The 25,939-nt window shown below is 42.4% G+C and overlaps 1 protein-coding gene across 5 annotated transcripts in view; it reads right to left on the reverse strand.

Annotated features, from left to right (window-relative positions):
* si:ch73-383l1.1 (receptor tyrosine-protein kinase erbB-4) overlaps positions 1 to 25,939 on the reverse strand; it is a 252,376-nt gene that overhangs the window by 78,446 nt on the left and 147,991 nt on the right. For all 5 annotated transcript variants that reach the window (XM_032506281.1, XM_032506280.1, XM_032506283.1 and 2 more), the window contains one exon: positions 18,398 to 18,584. In XM_032506281.1, coding sequence (XP_032362172.1) covers positions 18,398 to 18,584 — 187 coding nt within the window. The remainder of the gene's footprint in view (positions 1 to 18,397; positions 18,585 to 25,939) is intronic.

Consider the following 25,939-nt stretch of genomic DNA (forward strand, 5'->3'; position numbering starts at 1 on the left):
AGGAAACCTGATAATGATAGGAAACGGGATAAGGAAGCAACCTTTTTATTCCCTATGTGTGCATGTATATTTCACATTTTGCATTTAGCTGCTACTTTCATCCATAGAACAAACAGAAGGGCAAAGACAGGTTTTCATTTCTACATCGTTGAGATAAGAAGCACCAAATAGTGAAAAGGGCGAGGAGAGAGAGAGAGTCAGAGTGCCCTGACATTTATCCTGTGACCCTTGAATGATTATGCAGGGCTATAAAAATAAATAAAAGTCACTGATTTTGGCAGGAGTGGCTTTTAAGAGCTCAAGGTTCAGAGAGGCAATAAGGTATAACATTTCCTGGGAATATTTATTTATCTCAAAATAGAGATCAGACCAATCAGTGTACAGATCAGTTAAGGAAGTAAAAATGATCCCTGTGCCTTTGCAAGCCAATTAAGTTCATTTTACTGTCATTCAGCAGAGCGAAGAGCCCCTAGATTGAAGTAGTTTCTAGGCAATGATGGCCCCAGCACCAATCAGTGGCCATAGCTCTATAGGGAGCCTGCTGATGAGCTTTCATCAGTGCTGCTAGCCACTTGTCCCACATCTCTTTCTCTTTCTAATTATGCTGATGAATAAGGCCGTAATAGTGATCCGTCCTTGGCTGATGAGTCCATGCGTTTGCCGTTATCGCCTCGTCTCGGGGCGGGTGTGTAACGAATCACACATGTAAAGCAGAGTGAATTCGGGCCATCCACACTTATTAGGATCATCTTTCCATCCTTGTTGTCCTCCACCCTGCATCCACCCCTCAGACCCACCCATTCCCTCCCGCACGGAATGTACTTTCTCACTCCGGGGAAGGGCTGACTTGCTGAGCACGGGGAACAGAGAAATCAAGATGATCCCTCTTCTTTTTTTTTTAGCCCCACACATACAGTACAAACACACACATATACTACAAGCACATGAAAGCCCTTAGAAGCCCATGCAAAAAGCCAGCAGACGGATTGCACATTTAGTCAGCTAAAATTCGTATAGGTGAACATGTAAAATGCAGCACACAGACATGCAAAATCCCTGTGATAAACAACTCCTGTCCAACAGCGAAAAGCATCTTGGAGCTCTGCTGTATCAGATCAAAAAAGCCTCACATTTGTAGGCAGAGCTTGAGCGCTAAGCCGAGGCTTTACCTCTTAAATGCCAATTAATCACTCAGAGCTTGGGAGAGAAATGCAGAGAGCCCCAATGGAAGCCCATTTTTTGGGCACTTTTTGACCAATTTATTGTTTCCAAAAATGGGAACTTGATGCACCATCTTCATAGATTTCCAAATCAAATGAAGTGCCATTAACAATGTCATTAAGAGGTCATGTCCATCTTAATACATACACATTCAAACTGCATTTGTAAGACATTCTTAAACTCAACTATATACGTTATTCACCTCAAATGAAGAGAGATTTTGGCTTTACTTAAGTCAAGCTAGTATTAGAGACTGGGCTTTACATCTAATTTCCCTGTTTTATAAGTATATTGTATCATATTAACTGCTTTTTGATATGCTTCCATTGTAATTTGCTATTGCCGCTCTTAATACAAACTCAACACGTCCTGTTGTGGATACATTTGGGACAATGTACATGTATTATATAAATGGAGCTTAGCATAAATTCTTGCAGGAAGACTTCTAAACTAATCACATTCTCACGCTTCTAAACTGAACAGCTGTTAGAGGCGTTCACTTAGACGAGCCAATCACAGCCAACTTCTGTGTTTTAAACCCGTTTCTTTTTGCTGCTCAGTTGTCATTTCAGGCGAAGAGCACAACCCTCCTCCTCCCCTTGCTCCTGCGGTCTTTATCACGCACGGATCCTGGGTCCTCTTTTGGCGTGACTGTCGGCTCCTTGGATCGGTCTTCAAGTTCACCATCAGTGTCTAGACTCCATCGGGGATATACTGTATATGTATCTCATTTCATAATGATGGAGTCTAATCTCCAAAGACTGTACATGTCATATCATGCATTCCTACAAAAAATATTTGCATATCTGCAACAAAGTCTCTTCCTCCTGATTGAAATATACATATCAACACACAGTATACACATATCGCCTGTATACTATAACAACAGTATATATATCTATATATATCTATATATATAGATATATATACACAAATATATACAGTATAAATACCCATACATACATACATACATACATACATACATGTATATACACACCACATATATATATATACAAAACATAAATACATACAATATACAGTGTCCCTCGCCACTTCGCGGTTCACTTATCGCGGATTCGCTATTTCGCGGATTTTGCATAATGCATTTTTTTTTTTTTTTGGTGCATTGTGCTCTGCATTCTGATTCGCTAAAAACTCACTCCCGCTTCTTGTATCAAACATGCTACGAATTTTTGCTATCATTTGTCGTCTCGTGCAGTTATGTGTACCCTACATAAAACAGCTTGGCAAATTTACATTAAGTTGGCCAAATTATCTTGTAATTTCGAACATCTCCTAAACCCATAATGTCGACGAAACGGCCTGGACCGACAAAAGCACCTACGGATGGGCCCAAACGGCGGAAGATGCTACCTATCTCAGATAAAGTTAAACTTCTGGACATGCTAAGGGAAGGTAAAAGCTATGCAGCCGTTGCTCGCCATACGGAATCAATGAATCTTCCGTTCGTTACATAAAGAAGGAGGAAAAAAAACATAAGGACGACAGCAGCAGTCAATTTTAATACGAATGCAAAAAGGGTTGTAACTGTCCGCAACAAGACCATGGTACGGATGGACGGCATTAGCTCTGTGGATTAATGACTGCAGGAAAAAAAACATAACCCTGGATACAAACGTTATCTGCACAAAAGCGAGAATGCTGTAGAAAACTTTGCTGTCAGTGACGGGGAAGAGGGAGAGGATGCCGGGCCCTCAGCAAGTGCTGCTGACACAGTGGGAGAGGATGCCAGGCCCCAGCAAGTGCTGCTGACAAAGTGCCAAGCGCATTTAATGCAAGCAAGGGCTGGTTTGAAAAGTTTAAGAAACGCTTTGGACTTAAAAATGTTTGTCTGCACGGTGAGATGGCGTCTGCGGATACCGCTGAGGCAGAAGCCTTCGTGTACAATAAATTCAAGGCGATCATTGAGGAGGGGGGATATAAGCCCGAACAAGTTTTTAACATGGATGAGACTGCCTTATTTTGGAAACGAATGCCCTCCCGCACCTTCATCATGCAGGAAGAAGCCAAAGCCCCAGGATTTAAAGTTCACAAAGACCGTTTGACCCTGGCTATGTGCGGAAATGCCGCAGGTTTCATGATTAAACCGGGGCTGATTTACAGGTCTAAAAATCCCAGGGCGCTGAAAAACAAAAATAAGGATGATTTGCCTGTTTACTGGATGTACAATGCAAAGGCTTGGATGACAAAAGTGCTCAATCTGGATTGGTTCAAAAACTGTTTCATCCCGGAGGTCAAGTGTTATTTGAGAGGAAAGGGACTGGACTTTAAAGTGCTTCTGCTCCTTGACAACGCCGGAGGTCACGGTAATGATTTGGCATATGATGGTGTGCAAATCGAATTTCTGCCGCCAAACACTACATCCCTGATTCAGCCCATGGACCAAGGAGTCATCCGTGCTTTCAAGGCTCTCTATACGCGCAACACCCTGCAACATCTTGTTGACGCTATGGACTCGGATCAAGATTTCTCACTGAAGGACTACTGGCGTGGATACACCATTGCATCGTGTCTCCAAAACATTCAGAGGGCCATTCAGGAAATGAAAACGGAAACTCTGAAGGCCTGCTGGAAAAAACGCAACCGGAGGCTCGCTTGACGAGGTCCACCACTCTGCCGTAGAAACAGCTGTGAATCTGGCTAAACAGATTGGAGGAGACGGCTTTAATGACATGAGTCCGGATGACATAAACGCCCTGATTGATGGAGACGCACAGCCGCTGACCGATGCAGAGCTGGCAGAAATGACAAAGCCACAAAGCGACGATGAAAGAGAAGAGGGAGAAGAGGACACGAGAGATGAGGAGGAAGGACTAACGCTTGGTCGCTTAGCAACCATGGTGCGAATGGCCACTGAACTTAAGCGAGTAGCTGAGGAATGGGACCCTTTGATGAGCCGTTCATTACAGTTCTCCAACGTAATCGATGGTGGCATGTCGGTGTACAAGGATCTTTTTGCAAAGAAGAAAAAGAGCGACAACAGCTCCCTATCACTATGTTCTTCTCCCGAACAAACACACCTGCACGCGGGCTTCAGAAGAAGAGAACACTGCAGAGCGCAGTCAGGATGCAGCGGCCCAGTCTGAAGAGCAGTGAAACGGCCTACACGTGAGTCACTGTATTTGTATACATGTAATAGTTGCTAATTGTAAAAAAAAAAAAAGTTTTCTATTTCGCGGATTTCACTTATCGCGGGTCATTTTCGGAACGTAACCCCCGCGATAAACGAGGGATTACTGTACAGTATACACACACACACCACACACCCCACACAAACACCACACACACACACACACACACACACACACACACACACACACACACTCCAATTGATGTACTCTGTTCATACATAGGCAGACCAGTAATTAGCAACAGTGTAAAACATCTTTGTACACTCTTACCATGCTCTTACACTTGCTTTAAATGTGAAACATCTGCAGAACGTGTTGAGTTTCACTGACAATTGCTTAACTAAGTGGAATTAATTAGTATGTGAAAGTAGTTTTTTTGTAAAAAAAAAAAAAGAAAAAAAAGGAAACTAAGGGCAACTGAGCGGTGAGCGCTGTATGGCATGGCCATGGTGTTGTTCTGATAGAGTGAATGCTGTGAAAGGGTAGATTTTACCATATCAGGCAAGTCATTTCACCCCCCACAAATGTTTGTTTTTTATATGGCCTTTATTGGTAACCCAGTAGACCAAGGCATTATTTGAAGAGCTCTTATTTGAGAATTTACAGGATGTGTGTAAGCGTTTTACATGCATCAGTTCCTGGTGCTCTGTGTAGCCTGTGACACAGCGCAGACAGCTGGCATGACATAAGGTGCCAAACCGGGGAACGAAACAAATTGCCTTCATTTTCTTAGAGTGCGACCTCTTCAGGGAACACCGATGAACATTACACAACTGCAACAAATCTGCGACTCTGGAAAAATAATGACTCGCATGAGAGCCAATGAAGTAAAGGTGGAGAGATGGAGAGATTGTGTTCAAGTGCTTTCTGCTGTCCTTAGCAACATTTTCAATTTCCCCCCAGATAATACAGTTTTTTTTTCAGGTAACCATCTATAGAAATGATTGTTCTTAAGAGACAGAATGAGATTGGTGGACATAAACAAAAAAAGGGCTGGAAAAAGAATAACAGGACCATCAACAAGAAATGCCTTGCTCTCAGCCCACCACCATCCATCTCAAGGATTTCACCAAGCACTTTGAACAACAAAGCATTCAGTTCCCTATACTCATGTTAAAGTCTCTTTCATCTTATGGCTTTAGTGGCCACAGTATAGTCTCTTGAATGACAAAGACACGTCCTGAAAAAAGAAGACATGCAATTTTTGGAAATTCTGAATAATGAGGAAGTTTGTGTTTGCAAGGGTGGGTAATTACAAAAAAGTTGTGGATTTTTTTCCTCAGCCACTTTACAGAGAGACTAAGAAAACTCGGGACTTAAGGTAAACACATGACTTGACTGGAAAACAAGCTGTTGGTCCCGTAGGAAACCCACTGTGTGTAGATTTGAAGCACTCCACTGTACAGTGCCTCTGAGCATGTTTACTCTAAATGGAAAGAAAAAGAAGAAGAAGAAAAAAAACAAGTTTGCTGAGAAAGTAGCTGCTTAAGTGAGAACGACTTCTTAAATCCCATGAATAAATGTTTAGTCTCCAGTCTGCAAACAAGCCGCTGGTAGATAAATGGCTGCAGATCACCAAGATAATAGAGACAGAAAACAGCAACTAGTTTGCCTCCAGGCACAAAAAGAAAAAAGAAAAAAGGAAGGCATCAGCAAACGGGGTTTGGTGGTACGAGTGACCAAATGAAATGAACTTTCCAGAGTGCAAAGTGGGTTGCGTGGCGTTTCTTTCCAGCACGGGGAACATCTCGCTCCTGCGGTTGCACATTTTATAAAGAGCTGCATTATTCACACACCTAAAAAGCTGTCGAATGGGTGCGCCGTGTTTTATAAATGATACAATCCTTACAAGCAAATCCACAGTGGCTCGGGGGCCTCTGACTTGAGGAGAACTTATCTGATCTTCACGGCAAAGCGGAGGTGGGTCTCCAGAGTCCCGTTTCCCCACTTCTCCATTATTAGCACTGCCAGCCAAAGAGATATTGTGCTCGGTGACAAATGGGAGAGGAGCGCTAGGGTGCAGACAGTGCGGGGGAGGTCCCCTCCATCTTCCCCGCTGCTCCTCCCCCCTCCCAAGATCCAAAGCGCTGCCGCCGTGTCCTCCTCGATAACCGTAATTGTGTTTTAAAGCCCCTGATTAAATTTCACAGTCTCGAATGATATTGTTTTGTGATGAATCCTTATGAAAAATGCTTCGCATTAGGTGATTATGGAAGCTGTGTAGGTGCTGAAGAAGGCAGCTAAAAAGGTGGAGGCTGGGATGACATTCATTTTCTATTCTGTTTTTTCTTTTTTTTTGCCTCTGAAGCTTCAATTGATGCTAAATGAATTCCTGCCATCACTCTTCTTCTTTTCCTCCACCTGTCTGTCATGCTCCCTCTCTGTCTTATAAACACACACACACACCACCACACCACACCACCACACACACACACACACACACACACACACACACCAGACACGATCACTCCCTCTCTCCTTCTCCTTCTCTTACCAAAATACACCCACGGGTTACACAGCAATCATGATGGAAAACTTTCATAGACATTTGGCTCGGCTCTAATAAAATAAAAGTCTTATTCTTTACTATCAGAATCTAAGTCTCCCGTCCGGGTGTCACAGTACCTCTGGGGGAAGCCAATTTTTATTTTTTTAATTTTTAGAGGTGACACAAAATGCATTTAGGGCGAATGAGAAGCCAGCAAATTCAATAATGGAGGCAAATGAAAATGGAACTGGAGACTCTGCACTTAAGGCGGGATGGGCTCAGAGCCCTAATAAGCCCTCTTCTGTCACCGCTTCCCTGCATCTAAATTAACCAGAGCCCCTCCAATCAGCGCAGGCAAACACAAAGGCAGCCAAAGAGATGAGAGCGCCGCTGAATACTAATCATCATAACGAATAGTAGTGGTCCTCAACGACCAACACTGGTGTGTGTGTGTGTGTGTGTGCGTGTGTGTGTTGGTTAGGAACTGGTGGAGAAACTATTACCCTTATTTGTTAAAAAGTAACATCAAAATTTAGTTTATAAGCAGTTACTTTGATATATTTACAGATTATTACATATTATTCTATTACATTTAATTTCACGTCACTTACTTACTTACATTGCAATATTTTTTTGTACTATGGCCACCTCACTTTACTTTACTTTAAAATACTTTTTATATAATGCCATTTTACATGTGTTCAGTACTTTTCTCACATTATCTGTTGTTTGCCGGTTTGTTTTTTACTGTGGAAATCCTGCTGCTGTCACAAGGGAATTCCCCACGTGGGATGAATAAAGTATTCTCTAATCTAATCTACATTTCTAGGTTTTGTCAAATAAAATCAGGTGTTGTGGAAGTTTCCTACTTTAATAGGCCTCAGCGAGCCAGAGGTCAAGCAACTCAGTCATCAAATAAGTCACCAGATACAGTCTCAAAGTACAAACAACTCCAGAATTGCTGCCCCGTGTTGTTTTTCTAGACAGGAGTGATTGTTTTACAGTGACAATATGCTGTGTTATTGTGCTGGAAATAGTGTTTTGGTACAATTGTCATCAAAATAAAATTTAGAGGGCACCATGACTGGATCATAGGGGAGCCATCAAGACAATAAAACTGTTGAGGAGCACATAACTTGAAATGTGGGCTATTATTAAATGTCCACTCTTGAGTCAGGAAACCAAAAAAAAAAAAAAAAAGTTCTTTTTAATGTGCGTGTGCTGGTAAACCTGCAGTGCACAAGCATATACACACAAACACTGCTCGTATTGCATGCATTTTGTAATTCAAATCACACTCATTACATATTTTCATGGAGCAAAATGCTTAAGAAGTGTCGAAAAAAGAGCTAACCCTCTACATTAAAATTGACACCTACAATGGGCTAAATGGGCAATTTGTCATTTTCTGGCACAGAGCTGCAGCACTCATCCCTCCACTTGGGTAATTTGGGACACACCGACACGGACGCGCGCGAACACACACACACACACACACACACACACACACACGCACACACACACAAAGCAGCAAATCAACCATGACTAGAAAATTGCCTCCATCTGGTTCTACAGTATATGTAGTGTGAGGTTTTGTGAGCCAGTCCAGCTCCACTCCTCCCTTTTCCAGACTCTAGCTTTATCTTATGTGACTTCTTCCACAGATGCAGCGGACAGACACATGAATCCATGGTCGACACTCTAATGGATTCGCAGTTTGACGAGGATGTTACACAGCAGATCTCAAGACAGGCTTGGACTGAGGTGGGGCACTTTAAAAAAAATAAATTGGACCTTAGAAATGTCATTAAATCTCGACAAAGTCAAGCAGCCCAGAGACGCCTGGGAGAGATTGCAGACAAAAATGGCACACACACAAAGTGCAACGCATACACCCTTCATTTCTCCAGAAGGCCCAAAGCATAAAAAGATGTAGCAATGTCAGGAGGGTAGCATGTGCCTCGTGGCGAATATAATCCGAATATAATTACTGTCAAATGAACACCTTCCATCGTCAGAGTATAAACCAAAGACGGGTTTGTTTGTAGCTTGATGACAGTGCAGTTTTTGGGTTATCAAATATGTTTTTACAGGTTTTTAAGGGTTCAATATGCCCGTGTGACCCCAATCTGTAGAGAAACTTATCAACTTTAAATCAACTTATTAAATCAACTTTAAATCAACTTATCAACCTTAAATCAAGAAGAGAGTGATGTCCTGTTATCAGAAGCTGGTTGGGTGTTGTCCTCCTCTTTCACACCAAAATGGCGCTTACATCTTATGTTTCAGATCATTTAAAAAAGGGGATTGCAAAATCTCCCCAAAAAGTGTGAAAAAGTCACGGCTATTTGGTTTGATTAGGTGGGATTTCCAAGCACTTGTAAGTGGAAATGCTGACTCATTCAGCCTCATCACCCACCACTTTTACTGTAAACAGAAATGGGATAGTTTGACCAAGATTACGCTGGTTGTTTCTACAATGGACAATGTTGGGTACCATTTTTAAGGGTGTCTGACTATTCACAGGTCAGGTGATATCTTTTTATCGACTTAAGTCTTAGCATTTTTGCATTTTTTGTCACTTTTTGTATTCCCACATTTAGGATATATTTGTGAATCCCTTTATTTAACTAATATTTGAGCAGCCTGTTTCAGAATAGTACAAATTAAGTTCTTCAAAAAGGTTGCAACTTAAAGCTGATGTAGGCAATTTATTTCTGATGTCATTGCACAAAAAATGCCATGATAATCTTTCAGCATACTGTAACTTAAGTGGTCTGAGAGAAGAGTAGACTTCTGCAACTACTTCTTGGCTCTGAATTTAGGCTTTAAATCTAGCCGTCATGGGAGACTTTGGCCAATCACAAGTCATTTCACAGAGAGACGGCGTTCCTATCAGCTGTTTTGCCAATGCAGATCTGCACTGGATAGCCAATAGGTAGGAATGGCATTTGTTTGTGTCAATAATATGTTGTTTTTTCATTACCGTAGCCAAAGACTAAATACAGCTAAAAATTCAAGGCTAAACTAGACATGACAAGAGACTTAATTGTCAATCTATATACGGTACATATAGGTACAAAGTTGTTTAACAAAGTACCAGTTTACTGTCCGGGGAGCGGACACACGTCGGAAGAGCTGGACTGGCAGGGGTCAGCCTTTAGCTTAGCATGAACACTGGCTCGTTTGTTGGGTATACATTTCCTCACACACAGCCCCGGGGTATTTTCTCATGCGGATGGCTTCAGCCTGCTACGGGGACCAGAGGCCGAAACCACGGCACCGCCATCCAAACCAGGATACACCATTTGTACTCAGAAAAGTTACTCTATGAAGCCACTGCCCGTGCGGAGGGAGAGGGAGAGCTGCAAGAAGACGTCTCACTCTACTTCAAATCCTGCCGTTTTTTGTTTGTTTTATTTTTTAAATTGTGCTTCCTGCAGCTAGAAGGCCCTTTAGACTGAGACTCTTTGTCTTGAATTAAGCTTTTCAGGCAGAACTACTCCCTTTGCTATAACTTCCACATCCTGACCTTCTAGCAGATATCATGCGTATGCGTCACTCCCCAGTCTTTGCTGCTGAGCTTGGTGTACACTTGCTGGGAGTGACGACTCACTCTGTATCAGCTGACTTATCTCGGCACATCATTGTAAGTTGTTGACATTATTAGGACTGTCCTTCCTAGCTACCCCATGTTAACTCCCTCAAGACATGACTGGACATTTAACAGGATTGAGAATTAGGCCGATTGGAGAGTTCCAGGAGAAGCCTTTTCATCTGCTGTAATACAGAGCATTATGGAGTGAGGGCCATTATTGCACACCGGGGGTTCCGCCAGGTGTGTGGGTAGCTCAGTTAGCCGGAGTCGGCTTGTGTCAGCTAGTGAAAATGAACCCTAGCATCAAAGAACGGCGGATAGGGCAGTCAACACACTGCCCTGGAGGACTATTACCATTCCATTAGAGATCATTTTGCACTCCTTCCAGACATGCCACAGCCACTAATGGAGACAAACCCGAAACCCCCTGGGTCTACATGTCAAAGGATTTAAACAAAAAAAAAGGACCAACGGCAGCACATTTGGACAGACAACACTGATGAAAGGGAGCCGGGCGGGCAAAAATGATTCGGGTGCAAGGTGAGGGGAAAAAAAGGAAATTTAAAAAAAGGAGAGAAAATGGAGGAGCAGCATGGATCCCAAGTGATCGAAATTTAATGAAGTCACCTTTTTTTTTTTTTTTACAAGACTGCCTTTTTGTGTTATTTTGTTGTTTTTAGAGGGACACTGGCCCAAGACAGGCTGCATTCCATTTTTGGCTTTTTCCTGGGCCCCACAAAAAGGGGGGCACTCAGGGATTTCTACGTAGATTAGATGGAAGTTCTATCTATGAAAAGGGTTTTGCGTCATGGGTTTGCATTACTTTGTAAAATTTTGGGTTTTTGTTACAAAGGGGAAATTTGGGTTTTAACATTAAAACAGAGGCGGGGGAGGGGGGGATTTTAAAGAAGAAAAAAAAAAAAAAAAATTAAACTTTTAATTTCACAGCCCTGAAGGCCCCTTCGCTTCCTCACCACGCCCCGCAGATTTTTGGGATAGAAAAACAGGTTAGCCGGGAGATAGTTTAAACATTTTGGGCCCTTTTTGAGGGACACTGAATTCATTATTAAGGGCCTTCCCCCTTCCTCCCTCATCCTATAACAGTCGGAGTGAGAGTGGGGAAGCATAGCGCTTTGCGTTTTGCTTCTGTAATTACACCCCTTTTTGGAGATCAAAACCCCAGTTTTTTGTTTAAAAAGAAGCCTTGGAAGAGGTTTTTTCGCACAAATTAAACCCCAATTACCATTGTTTCCTTTTCCGCCCCTATCTTTTTTTTTTACAAGGAGGGAGTAAGAGTTTTTTAAACACAAAAAGGGACTTTTTATAATTTCCGTCTACAGTGCGATTTTTGGTTTAAGTGAGGGGGGAGTTTAAAATGGAGGCGAATGGAGCATAAAGAGGGACGTTCACTTCTTTGTGAGCGCAGCGTAGGATTCTCCTTTATGGTGTGTGCCCTTTCTTTTTTCAAATAAGCAAAGGGAAAGTCTTTTATGGGGATCTTTTATCTCTCCACTGAGGGGTTTCTGACAGCTACCAGCCTTTTTGACACTCTGAAATTTAACTTAAAAAAAAAAAATCCCAAAAATAGCCAAACTGCAGACTTTTTTTTTTTTTTTACGTTTAAAATGTGATGCATCTAGGTGAACATAGCCTTGACACGTTTTAGTGTCAGGTTTTTGATAATTTTGGATTCCCTTCCATCATCACTTTGCAAATGTCCTTAAAAACCACATTCTTAGAGAAATCTCCATTTCTTTTGCTGATTTAGCGGCGCGCAGCGACTGTGAGCTGGTAAATCAATAGCCATGCTCTAAAAATGAAGATGCACATGGGGTTAATTATAATAAAGTCTATTAATCAATTCATCTCAGCAGCAACCGCTTTCGGTAATTTGGCCTAAATGCATTCCAAATACAAAAATGCTGTAATTATTGGGTTGCTGGGGTTGTGAAATCGTGGCAACGTCACTACCGTCCCAGTGTTCATTATGGAAAGCAAAGCAGGAGAGAAAGGCAGAGGGGTTATAGGAGAAAAGGGGGATGGTAGCATTGGTGCTTTGCTTTCTGCTCACGAGCATGGGGGGGGGGGGCATTGCTGGCAGATGGGAAGTTGGAGTCAGAGCTCTCTTTGGGGCACACTGAGCCATTTGGCCCCCATCCAAATGGGCAATTTCACAGGGTAGAAAATAAAAGTTTTGAAAAAAAAAGCTCACAAACAAAGCAAAAGTTAAGCAAAGAAAGAGGGGGAAACTAGATGTGAAAACCATTTCATCAGCTCTTAGAGTCTTATGGTGGGTATCGGCGCAGTATGGGGTGATCAGCACTGCGGTTTCTAGCGAGCCACGTTATATGAAAGCACACAGTCCATGTGTTGTGCATGTGGGTTACAGGTTATAAAGGCTTATAAGAAGCTGCAGGAGCATCGTGGGGGGGGGAGGCCGAGCAAGTCGATCTCAGGGGAGTTTCTTTAACGCAGATTACCCTGTATCCCTGCTACTATACTAGACTGCACAGCTGTATGCACGCTGACTCCACAGCCAAATTGAATTCCATGCATTCTGGGGACTCCCACTGTGTATCGAATCTACTGAAGGATAAAGCAACAGTGAAGCTGTTGTTTCATGTATTGTGTGCTGTGAAAATATATTCTCCCTCAGACACATACAGTACATCCCCTCTAGATGTGGTAGAAAGTGGCTGCAAAATTAATTATAAATAAGTACATTTCATCATACAATGAATCGAAGCAAATGGGCTTTATTGTCTTCATTGGGAAGGGAGAACAAACTGCCAGTCTAATTGTGAGCTTTTTGGGTACCAGGCAGAGGAGAGGAGGGAGTCAAGAGGAACAGCACTGATCCATATGTATGGTTGGATCTGGCTTAATAGCAGCGTCAGGGTGCATAGGGATCAGATGGAAGGCGAGCGACGTGAGGCTCCCATCCTGAGGATGTAATGAAAGAGGTAAATTCAGCCTCTGAGAATCAACAAAATCTCCTAAAGTTTCCAAAAAATAAGCAAAATTCCGAGACGCAAATTATGCAAGGAACACCTTTCTGCACCCACAAAGGATTATTGAAGATATGATTGATTGTATTTCCCACCCAGCATTTCCAGTTAGATAAAGAAAAACATCCTGATCTTTTTACCAAATGCACTGGATGTTGGCTGGACTTCAGTAGTTAAAAAAAAAATATATATATATATAAAGTTTGTACACCTTTTCCAAGGTCAAATTCAAGCACTTTTCAAGCACTTTCAAGCTTTTTTTTATTTTTATTTTATTATTATTTTTTATTATTTTTATTTTTATTTTAAAGCTTTTTTCAGCATTTTACATCCCCGTAAATTACATTCCAATATGTAGTCAAGATTATTATTTAGTGTTTTTGTCACGTTAAAAGACGGAATGCTTTAAACAGTCAAAATTGTGTTTCGTAATAGCAAAGATCAGATATTTAAGCAAAACAGAAAGTTTTATTTTCAAAATGTATTGCTGTCTAAGTAGACTTTGCTTGCTATCTAATCAGAACTATATTACAGAAATATTTTACAGGCCTTGGTTTTGGGACACATCCTTGATGTATACAAGGTTTGATCAAAATCAACAGTAGATAGAGACAACCAGTAATTCCATTATAACCAAGAAGACTCTGACAGTGCACAGGAACCTGCATGAAAAATAGCCTGTATTAATAAAAAAAAAATACTTCATTGCCAAGACCGATTTGTGTACCTAATAGAGCAGTGTAAATATTATATGAGGCCATCCTCAACCTTATAGTGGGCTACTACCTATGTAGCTGGTAATGTTCACTCAAACTGTAAAAAGAGCGGTGCCGTTAATCAGGTTTCAGGTACACACGGTACTGTCTGGATGGTTTCAAGGTAACGGCAGGTAGCTAACATTAGCAGATACAAATCTAGAGGAAACACTGCAAAACTAACATTACATTATCACACCAAGCAGGGCCGGATTAACAATTTCATGTGCCCTGGGCAACAAGACTCAAGACCACAATGAATCTATCACAGAACTGGTGGCTACAGAGTCATTATTAAATGTTTGCAGACAGCTAGGGAAGCCTTAACTTAAAACCAGAGATTATTTCTAATATGCAAAATGTGAAATCATCACCAGCCGTGAAGCTGATTGGTGTGTAAGGAGAAAAAGGTAAACCATTGGCTACACTGTTGCATGTAATTCAAAGTCAAGATCATGTTTAATGTTTCACAATCAACTATATCAACATTTTATGCTGATGCTTAACTATACTATATATTCTTATTATTTTATTTTAACAAATGGGCCTTACAACTGGCTTCTTCATCTTCCTCCTCCTGATCATTCTCTACCTCTGTCCCTCTCTCTGAATCTGCAGCCTCCTCTTCCTCCCTGTCATCTTCATCTTCCTCCTCCTGACCCTTCTCTACCTCTGTCCCTCTCTCTGAATGTGCCGCCTCCTCTTCCGCACTGGGCTCTTCGTCTTCCGCCTCCTGATCACTACCTGCCTCTGTCCCTCTCTATCTGCAGCCTCTTCTTCCTCCCTCACATCAATTATTCCTTTCCCTCTTCTCTTTTACTTATTTCTGCATCTCCTTCTGTGGTCTTCTCCTGCTCTGACCTGCTCTGGTCTCTCCAGTTTCCTGCCTTCTCCTTCTTCATTTCCCTTCTCCTCTTCCTCCCGTGCACTACTCAGAATCCGAATACAAATGATCGGTCTCAGCATGCACTGTGTAGTGTGTTGTTACGTAACGCCACAAAACAGCGACCCTCTTAACGTTCCAACATGCCAGTTTGTAATATTTTGTATTTCTCATTAAATAAAGGGAAGGAAAGAACTCTAACAAGAGAAAATGGAGATCTGCACGTATTTTCTTTATGATCCTTTCGGCCCAACTTATTTTGTTGCAGTCTGTGGTTTTCAGAAGAACAAAAAAAGGTATTCTTTAGTGCAGTTTAAGGAATGACAGAGAATGTCATGAGACATCTATGGTAGAAGGGAAAAAAAGAAAGAAACCACATGAGGGACAAAGGGACAAGGATAAAGGTCCATTAATGCCTCCCTTTCTTCGTAGGGCCGGTCAAAATGGAGGCGCCCTCCTGCTTCACCAGCTTAGGGTGTCAGCATGCCCTTACAACTCTCAGGAGTCCTTTATCATCGTGTTCAGACTCTATAAAATGCTGCTTATTACACTAAACCTGCCATGTGCTTTATTATGGATCACAGTTTGATCCCCCACCATCAATCACCAAAACACCACGGCAAAGTCAATGGCATAAGAGCCCAGGATGAATCTCTGCTGCCCAACTCTCACAACAACTGAAGGTTTTAACTCATCGGTGTGTGCAGATTTCCATTCCCAAAAAAAGTTACAAAGGGTGGTCAAAGACGGCAAGACACGGGCCTTTTGTTTTACACTCAAGTTAATTTGGTTCCTCTCTGAAACATCTGACACAGAATTGCCTGCAGGAGAAACACAGGATGGATGTAGGATAAATTGCAGTGCCAGCAAGAGAGCAGTGTAAAGCGGGCCGATCGATGCCAGAGAAGAAGCCCCAGGCAAAATACAACAAAGGGGGATGCAGCAGAGGCATCCTGGTGGCTTGGCAGTATAGGGCAAATCCCACGTGGTCAGTGCATGGTGGGATTGAGCCCAGTTTGCACCCTTTTCCTTGCTTCATCCTCTAGCACAGACCCACAGGTCCATATCAGGATAAGAATATATGTAAAACACAATATCACAGACAAGACAAAAAGGTTAGCTAAATTGAGGTTCACAAGATCTCTCTTTCTCCTCTGCAAAATCAAAACTTATTATAAAGTTGCTACATGTAGCAGTTTATACATTTTTACATAATCATAGGTTACCAAATGACTTCCGACACCTCGGTATAAACAAACTGTTTGGAGGACTGGCAGCTTCTCGAGCATTCAGCTTTGTTCTTTGGCTGTTATTTAGAGAACATACGTGTTGGACGTGATTTTTCTTCCCATTGGCCATGGTGAGATGCTCTGAAAGATTTAGCTCCATTCGTGCTGGAAGAACAGTGCATTTTTCCTGGTTTTCCTGCCATGAATAAATCACGCAATTTATCCTCCAAAATATGACGGAAGAAGATGCTGTGTAGGGACTCAAAACGGCGTCCCGCTCTCAGCTCCATGGTCTTGTCTACAACAAACGTGTCCTATGTGGTCAGTTTCTAAAATAAGAGGAATGGAGGGATACAACATGAAACAACACCTTTTTCTGCAAGTACAATACCTTTTTCTTTACTTAATCAGCAATGGTTAAACATGCAGTGCATCCTCCTAAGTGCTGTCACCATCTCATTCAGCTTTGGTTATTTCTTTTCTTGGAACATTCCTTCCTGACCTCCATCCCTATGAGAGCTTCTCTCTGATTACCATCTTCCCTGTAACTCTACAGGGTTTCTAAGACAAAGACTTTTTACAACCCTTTTAAGACCATTATGAAGGATATTCAAGAACTATAGAATGGCACACACAAAAAAAGGTCAGATGTCAAGAGTGTCTGAAACAATTCCCGGATTTTCTCATTGGCAATATAGGACTGGTGTCTAAATTGGCTGCAACATTTTTTGTATAGTTGAATATTGGTGTCCCTTGTAGTTGTAATACAACAAATTATAATTGGACTAGCGACAGAAAGAAGTACAACAGCACAGAATTAAGAAAAAAGAACATTGTAAAGCACTTTGGGAACATTTCAATGAGCATCAGAGGTAGGGAAATTAAGACCTTATCATTTAAATTGATTTTAGACCTAGAAGACAATACTCCAGCAAGTTTAAGACCCTGCTATAGACAGTATGGCATCAAATACTGCAACAAAATGTAGAAAAAGAGTGACCCTGACTGATTGCCACTGCTTCTCCTCAGATTGTATGTGACTGCTGTCCCTCAGCCAGTGCTTCTCCTACGACGGCTGTTGTGTTTCTGTCCCAGGGCGATGGTAATGCGGCCGCCAAGACAGGGACAAAAAAGGCAACACCTGACTCCTGATGAGCAGGAAAAAGGGAATCTTTTAGCAGCTCAGCCTGTTGGAATTACATGTATGATTTATACAGCTAATGAGGATGGCTATTTGACGAAAGCAGGGAGAGGCGATGCGATTCAGCAGGAAGACAGTGAAGCTGGTACTTTAAAACATGATGTTAAAAACCTGTAACAAAGGAAAGTGTTGTCTGTTGTTATTCTGACTGGAGTTGGAAGGTCACCCCCACCACTGGGTAACGCCAAAATGGCAAAGATTAACTGATGCCGAGTTCATGGCCCAAAGGTCTGATGCCAAGAGAAAGATAACACAGGCAAAAGCTACCGTTAACAATGGAAATCCACTTTAGCTTATGCCCTCTCACATGACAACAACAAACGCACAGCTGTTACATAAAACATGACACAATTGAAAACTCACTCCTCGAAAGAAGCCTATCTTTTCAGTGTGTAAACAAAAAATGTAATTAATGGGAAAACAGAACTTTTCACAGATATTTGATCCCTCTATTATAACAACGCAGAAGATTAATTTGCCGGGGAGGCTTCAAAAATTGAGTTCCAATTTTGCGACTTAATTGAAAGGCCCTATTAAATCTGTGGGTGCACAAACAAGTCAAACCACAAGCATTTCATGGAAGGAAATGGCAATGCTTTTTGCAGCGTGCTAATAAAATACATCCCTAATTTCCAAAGAAATGCCATAATTCATCTAACGTGGGAGTTTATATTGGGTGGGGGGTGGGGGGTGGGGGCTTGTAACTGTCCAATTATTTATGAAAATAACTTTAAAATATAAATAATGAGAGTGGATAAAAAGAATGGAAGCGAAACAAGTGACAAAAGTGCAAGTTTTACACTGGTGTATTGGTCATGGAACACGTCATTAAATATTTAGACTGCCGTGCAATCATTCTGACCTGTGAGGTTGCGCAGGCCCAGTTGCCTCAGGCCGTAGTACCCGTCCCGCCTGTAGTTGAGGAAGATGGCCAGAGAGTAGCGTCCCTCGTACAGCTTGGTGCCACGGATGATCCGCAGGTTCTCCAACGGCAGGTAGTCGAACTGGTTTAGAGCCACCAACACGTAGCCGGTCACTTCTCTGATTGACTGCATGAAAAAAAAAAGAAAAGTATATTCAATATGTAGTCTAAGGCTTGGATTCCATGGCTATAGGTTTCAAGGAAATGCTTATTCCCCCCCCCCCCACACACACACAAAAATGATGTCAAAGACAGATGTTTAGACAAGTGACAGAACAATTGAAATAGCAGCCCAGTTTCCAAAGAATTACATCTACGTTGGACTCCAACGCTGAGATAATTGCCAATGTATCTTATATATATTATGTATTATATATCCTATAATCACAATCTTTTCCTAACCATAACTATTTGTCTTAGGTGTCTAACCCTAACCAGACTGTACAAGCTTTACCCACTGTACCGTAGTTGTCAAGTGCAAATGTTGGAGTAATCCGAACGTAATCTGGGGTTTTGCAAAATCGTCCAATTTGAACGTTCTAGTCCGGCGTTGGAGTTAGGGAAAAAAAACTAAAACAAAATCTTTAAACTCCTAATAACTCCTAACTCTTGATCTAAACCATTGTTGGGGATTAACTCAAGTGAATACACTATCCACCACCTCCCCAAACTGTCTTTTTTTTTTTTTTGCCATGCCTGCGAATTCACTAAAGGCGGTGACACGTTCCTCTCATTTTCTGTGCAAGGAACATGTTATTTGCATTTTGAAATGTCAAGCTCATGAAATATTTGAATATAAAGTCCAAAGTGATTGAAATGTCAGCTCAATTGAAGACTGATTACACTTCTCCTCTAATGACAGTCTCTCAGCTGTTCTTAGAGGCTTAAGAGGCCACGCTACTCGCACATATGACATTTGTGAAGCCAATTATACCTTTAAAAGAAATATTTTTAAATCTAAATAATGTGCATTTGTTGTTGTATTTGATATTACATCCTGTAGGTGAAAGATATCATATGGGAACTCTTAGTCAGGTGTGATTGGATCCCTTAGCGATCTTAAACTAAAAGAAGAAGAACTATTTGGCATGGGTTCAAGCTGAAATGTCTTGGATGAATGCCTGTGTCAGACACACATAATATGTAGAAATAAGAGAGCTCCAGTTGGCTGAGTGCCTTGCTGAAGAACATGGCAGACCTCAACTATCTGCCTCAGCGTGCATCAATTGACCTTCTCAAAGGCACAAAAAAAGCAGGCTGATTACCTTGCTGTTATGCAATTGATGAGGCAAATTAATTCAAAATCAGGCTGAAGGCTGTGGCCATGGTGGATACTTTAAAATGGTGAGTGTTTTTATTAGAATTCTCCAGAAAAGTGTTTCTCCTTCTCCTGGGGTCATCTCTAAAGACATTTAAGAAGAAAACGTGGGTGTTAAAGATTCACAATATTCAACACTGTTTTATCACAGCAACAGGAAATAGCCCTTAAGAAAAAAAAAAAGCTGAGAAAGAATCTCCTTCCACCGACATCTCTATGAATCAAGCACCATCTTGACACAGCATCATTGACAGCTCGCTACATATATGTGTGTTGTCTTCTAAAACACAACTTATCCCTTGTTGCTACAGCTCCATCTCTGTGGTCATGCAATATTCATCTCAAACAGCAGCCTGAGTGTGCTCGCACGCACACACACACACACACACACACACACACACACACACACACACACACACACACACACACACACACACACACACACATATTTAACAGCTGTTAAATGCCACACTAACACATTTTACCAACCACCACTGGCAAGCCTAATTAGGACTCTACATTTAAAATTGTGTGTGTGTGTGTGTGAGTGTGTGTGTGTGTGTGGGGGGGGCTTACAAGGTTCAACACTGGCTTGTACAACAGAGGCTTTGTTTGCAGCATTTGGCAGACACAAAGATTTTTCCTATGGCTTTTTCTTCTCTCTTTTGGGAATCCTTCCTTTTTTATAATGTTTGTTTTTTTTCCACGCGAGGGCCAGAGGTGTCACCAAGAGGGGTGTAAAACGTGCAGAGATTCATAAAGGCTGAATCCCACTTCCCTTATTTGATAGCTCCTCGCTCCTCGGCCTCCTTGGAGCAGCGAGCACCGAGGAGGAGCTATGAGCGAGGATACACGAGAGCAGCCTTTGCAGGAAGCCGTGCAGCTAAAAGCCGATGCTAACTCTGCCCGTACAGCTGACAAATTAATGTGATGCTTCAGAGGAAAGGATGTCTCATCCATCTAAAACACATCTGCGTGTATCCCCTCACCTCCCATGATTTCCTCCATCTCCCACATGCTTGGTAGGACGGACTAAGATGCGAGGAAGAGCGGCAAGTGGTGGAGACGGGGAGGCAATTTAAGGGAAGTGAGATGCAACTATAACCTCTCCTGTAGCTTCCAGCGTCTTCTGTACAGGTACCAAGACCAACTACTACAGCAACAAGGACATGATCCCCCTCTGGCTTCCCACAAGTGAACACAGTCATACTGGCTTTTTTATACTGCGCTCAAAGCAGCAACACTGTCATGCCTTTAAACTCTTGAATAATCAATAAATAATTACATCGCATTTAAGATCATCTACAGGAGGAGAACAAAAGCAACAGGCAGCTACAAAGACATCCTAATGACCAGAGACAGGCCAGATGATTGGTTAGGAGGGAGGGAGGGAATGAGTAATGTGAGGTTTGATTGGCTGCTGACCCCTGGGGATGCTAGCAGAGATTGACAGTGCGGACCCAGTGTGTGGAGAGCCTGCATTTCAGGATAATAGCAGGTAGCTGAGATTTGCGTCCACAGCGAGCGCTAGGCAAACACGCGCACCTGCCAAGGTGGCTTATTGTGGCACTAACATAATAGGAAGAAAACAGACATTGGAGGTGCTTATTAGCAAGATTACAATATGTCAATCACCTGAGGAGTGAAAGAACAACATAATAAAAGAGCAGTAGAATCCATTTGAGCGTAGGCTTTGATTAGCATACTTATTAGAAAAAGGATTTCTATTATGAGGTACGTTACTGCCTGTCAGAAATCCCTTGGTGAAATAATTTTTGTGTCAAATGTTTGGTGTTTTTTTTCCCTTCTATTTTTGTTAGAGAGTTAACAAATTTGACAGTGGGTAGACATGAAAGGGGGATGATGCTTAGCAAAGGGCCGCAGGTCGGATTCAAACCCAGGCCTCCGCAGGACTCAGCCAACATGGGGCAACCGCTCTTACTGGGTGAGCTAGAGGCCACCCTAAGTTACGCAACTTAATGCAACTCTGTGCAACTCCATGCAACTTGGGACTCAGCCTCTAAAAGCAAAGTGCAAAACAAAGAAATGCCTTTTTTTTCCCCTCTCCAGGGGGCTTGTTGATCCGGCCCCAGGGTTGGATGTCGTGCCGTTTCATAACTCTGACCCCGTCGTGACCCCCGTGTTTAATGCGAGTTTGGCCCGCTCGCGTTAGCTCTGCCGTAACCCCCGGGTGCCTGCCAGGGGCGCTATGAGTGGGACCAGGGGAGTCTGCTCTGCAACCCGACCCAGCTGTAGGCACGCACTAGGCTGCTGGCAGACTCCACAGTGCTTCCACTGTGCGCCCCTTCTCCGGGACCCGCTGGCGAAACCAAAGAAAAACTGTTTCCCTGTTGCTTAGCAACCGCAGGAAAGCCTTCCAGCGGGAGCGAGGGAGAGCAAAGAGGAAGAGTGCAGACAGAAAAAATACAGATGTAGAAAGGATTTTTTTCATTTTTTTTATATACCTAATTAAATTAAAGGATTACTATGCCCTTTCTCAGTCGTTTTCTTTCGCTTTAACACTATTTAATTTCCTTCCGTCGCCATAAATAGTTTTTTTCCCGAAGGTTTTCTAGATCAATATTTATCTGCATTCCTCTGTGCCGGAGGAGGGAGGAAGCCGGGAGATAAGGAGGAGGGAGGTCCAGAGGGAAGTAAACACAACCACCTGCATCTTCCCCTCCTGCTGCGCTCCATTTTCAGACAAACACAGAAGCTGAAGGACGCTACTCGGAGGAGCTGCCCACTGCCGCCATGTATGTGATGTTCTCAGACTTAACAAGGCAGACGGTGATCCTTCCCTTGTATTTTCTCAAAAAATATAAACTTAACAAGGTGAGTGGGAGGGCTAATTTATCCCAACAAGGTGCATGCAGCCTTGATTGCTCACACACACCTCATTACCTTCATCCTCATCTTAAATGACCCTTAGCTTGTGACGTAAGAGTTCAAAAAAAAAAAGTGTCTCAAAAAAAGAAGCAAAAACATCCAAAGGCAGGCAAGTCCCGGTCATTATTTTATCATTTCGAGTGAATCTTTTGATTTCAGCTTGATGGATCTGAGTGTTTTCTCTGTTGTGAGAGCCACAAAAGGATTTTGTGCAGAAATGTAGCTTACTCACTCGCTCACTCACACACACACATCTCAACACACAAACAGATATTTCGATAACCCCCGCCTACGCAGAAAAGAAAACACTGCCAGGAGGCACAGACAAGATTTCGTCGACATAGGTCAACTACCCATGATGCATTGCAAGTTTAACGTTTCCTCTAGCGCTTTTCTCCATCAATCGTAGGCAATTAGTGGCCTAGCGTGAAGTGCTCAGTCAAACAGAATCCTTTGCGGTCCCGGCAGGCTTGTTTTCTTTCTTCTTTCACTTTACCTCTGGGCGAACTGTGAAATTCACATGTTGGTAAATTGCTCTTTGCATCTACAGGATACATTGCATTGGGGCCGAGGCAGGGGAGTCAAAAGTGCTTCATCTCCTACCACACAACATAACCATGATAGAAGGTGTCTGTGCTGTCTTGGAAACAGAATCTGCGTGATGCGAGGCTGTGAGTTGCTGGGCTCAGGCACCTGTCGCCCCGCCACATATGTGAGCATGTGTTCTGTGTCACACAGTATGAAGACATTCACTTTGTAGTGACTCTGATTTGGAAGGAGGAACATGTATAGTCAAGCCGGTATTAATATGATCCAAGAAATTTCTTACAGAGTAAAAAAGTTGTATCAGTTAATGAATGGAGACCTGGCACATACGGTCGGCTGTTTCGTGTCATAATGCAGCAGCAGTTGGTGAAAAAAAAGAGAGAAGCATGTGAGGGGAATACTAAAGCCTGATTACAAACGTAAAAACAAAGTGACTCTTGGCTCTGCCGCATTCAGGAACCTCCAGTTATAACTCAAATACACCTTAAAAGACACTCATGTAAGCTAATTCACCAAACTGCATGTGTTTAGGCTAATAGCCTGAATGTCTACTATAAGTTTTCATTCAACTTACTTTGCATATACTCAGGAAATCTAGCCAACATAGCCAAGAGATTTGCATACAAAGTTTCCCAAGAATGGCCTTTGGGCTTCCTCCCTGAAAAAAAACGCTGCATTAAGAGGAAGAATTAAGAGAGGTTTGAATTAAAAACATCATTGTTGCATGCCCTCCATCTGGATATGTGTATTTTTTTTATTAGATGTATTATTATTCCCCCTTTTTTTTAAAGATTATTTTTGTGGGGCATTTTTAGGCCTGACAGCTTAAGAAATGAAGGGGGGGAATGACATGCAGCAGGTCAGAGTAGGACCCAGACCCGCTGCGGCGAGGAGCAAACTTCTACATATGGGCGCCCGCTCTACCAACTGAGCTATCCGGGCGCCCTATTATTCCCCCTTTTACTGTGTGTCACCAACATAATTGGAAAAGGATAAACTAACAATAAAATGCTCCATTATTGACTTTAGACCAGGTTTTTGTTGGTCAATGGCGCGATCACTTTAGCTGCTGCGAGATAGCAATACGCCAAGAATGCACCTGAACACACCTCCCTGTAAGACCAGCACGCCCATGGGTGCAATGTTTATGTTGGGATTATCTGTATATGTGTATGTAATAGTGAGACCTACTATAACCTAAACAACTCATTATGTTGGGATTATCTGTGTGTCTCACTATTATAACCTAAACAACTCATTGTATTGAGATTTGTACTTTGCTGTGATCCAACACAGAGGGCTCTATCCAAGTGGGTTTATTTCCACCGTGGAGAATTTTCTCTAAAATGTTAATCTACTCTGGTCTCTCCCTCTGACAGTGCCGCTTTCATTAGGCTAAACCGATTTGTATGGAGTCTTAAACAACACCAGTGGGGTGAAACAGCTGGATCTCCCCCCAAAAAAAAAAACGCAGCTTTGTTATCACAAAATAATGAGGTATTTAAGTCGTGCTCGCGAGAAAGTGACGGTTGATACCATGAGATAACGATGTAATTCCATTGTTATCTCGGGACAGCGAACATAAGCACTACAAACTAAGTTGCTGTGTTGAGATAATGAGATAGTGAGGACGTGATCATGTGAAAACAGTTTGATATCTCGAGATAATGACACAATTAGGCTGTAATCTCCACACAGCAGGCCTAAAAATAGTGGGACGCAAAACGGCACCACAGAAGAAAGGAGGTATAGAAAGTAAGAGGAAAAAAAAAAAAGAGAGCAAAAAGTTTAGGCTTAGGAGGGGCAGTGTAGTGGAGCATTCGCAGGAAGCGCACATAGATAAGGGGACGGGAAGTGGAGCACAGAGGAGATATATTTCAAAGCATAATTAATAGTGCACCTGTTCCCGTCATCTGGATGAGTGAGAGTGTAAATGAGGTAGATGGCATGAGAAGGAGCGATAGGAGGAGGGATGATTCGGTGAATGAGGAAGAAAAGGAGGAAGGAACAGCAAAGTGGAAAAGGAGAGGAGGAAGGGGGGGGGGGGGGGGCATCATGCAGGGGCAAAAAAAAGTATAATGACACCATTATCAAATACAAGAGATGGTACACATATTATGGTGATTATGGCTCATTTCCATACATCTAGAGCACTCTGCCAGTGAGTCAAGGAGAGTGCAGCGGCAACAGTTTGATCCGACTGGAACGCCGGCGCAATCTGACTCCTCCACACGGCAGCAAAGTCAATCGGCGGGCAGGGACCTGTTTACCAATTCGCTTCAATGAGCTCTGTAAGAGAAGTATGCGCTCCTTCACCTCATGCGACTGTTTGGCTGCTAAGTATGCTGAGAGCACTCGGGCGTGACATTCAAGATTTTGAGAAATCCTGTTTAAAGAAAATCAAGGCATTTGAGAGGAGGGCCATTGACTTTGAAATAAATCAAAATCCGGATGCATGAAATGTCACCGTGAAAATGACTCATTCAGCGAGTCAAGTATTTGTAGGAGTTTTTTTTTTTGAAGGAAACATCTCAAGTTTGTTGATGAATCAACAGGGTGAAAAGTGTGCGGGGGGGGGGCTTTTGCTCACATCAATTGGGAACCACATCAAATGCGGACGAGCGAGTGTTTTGAACCCACACACCACTTTTCATCAGAGCGGTTTGAAATCCACTCCCTTCAAGGTATGTTAGCTTTTCCACCAGCACATTAGGGAAAAGAAAAGCTCA

The sequence above is a fragment of the Etheostoma spectabile genome, chromosome 24 (assembly GCF_008692095.1).
Source record: "Etheostoma spectabile isolate EspeVRDwgs_2016 chromosome 24, UIUC_Espe_1.0, whole genome shotgun sequence".
In the NCBI taxonomy this organism is placed as follows: domain Eukaryota; kingdom Metazoa; phylum Chordata; class Actinopteri; order Perciformes; family Percidae; genus Etheostoma; species Etheostoma spectabile.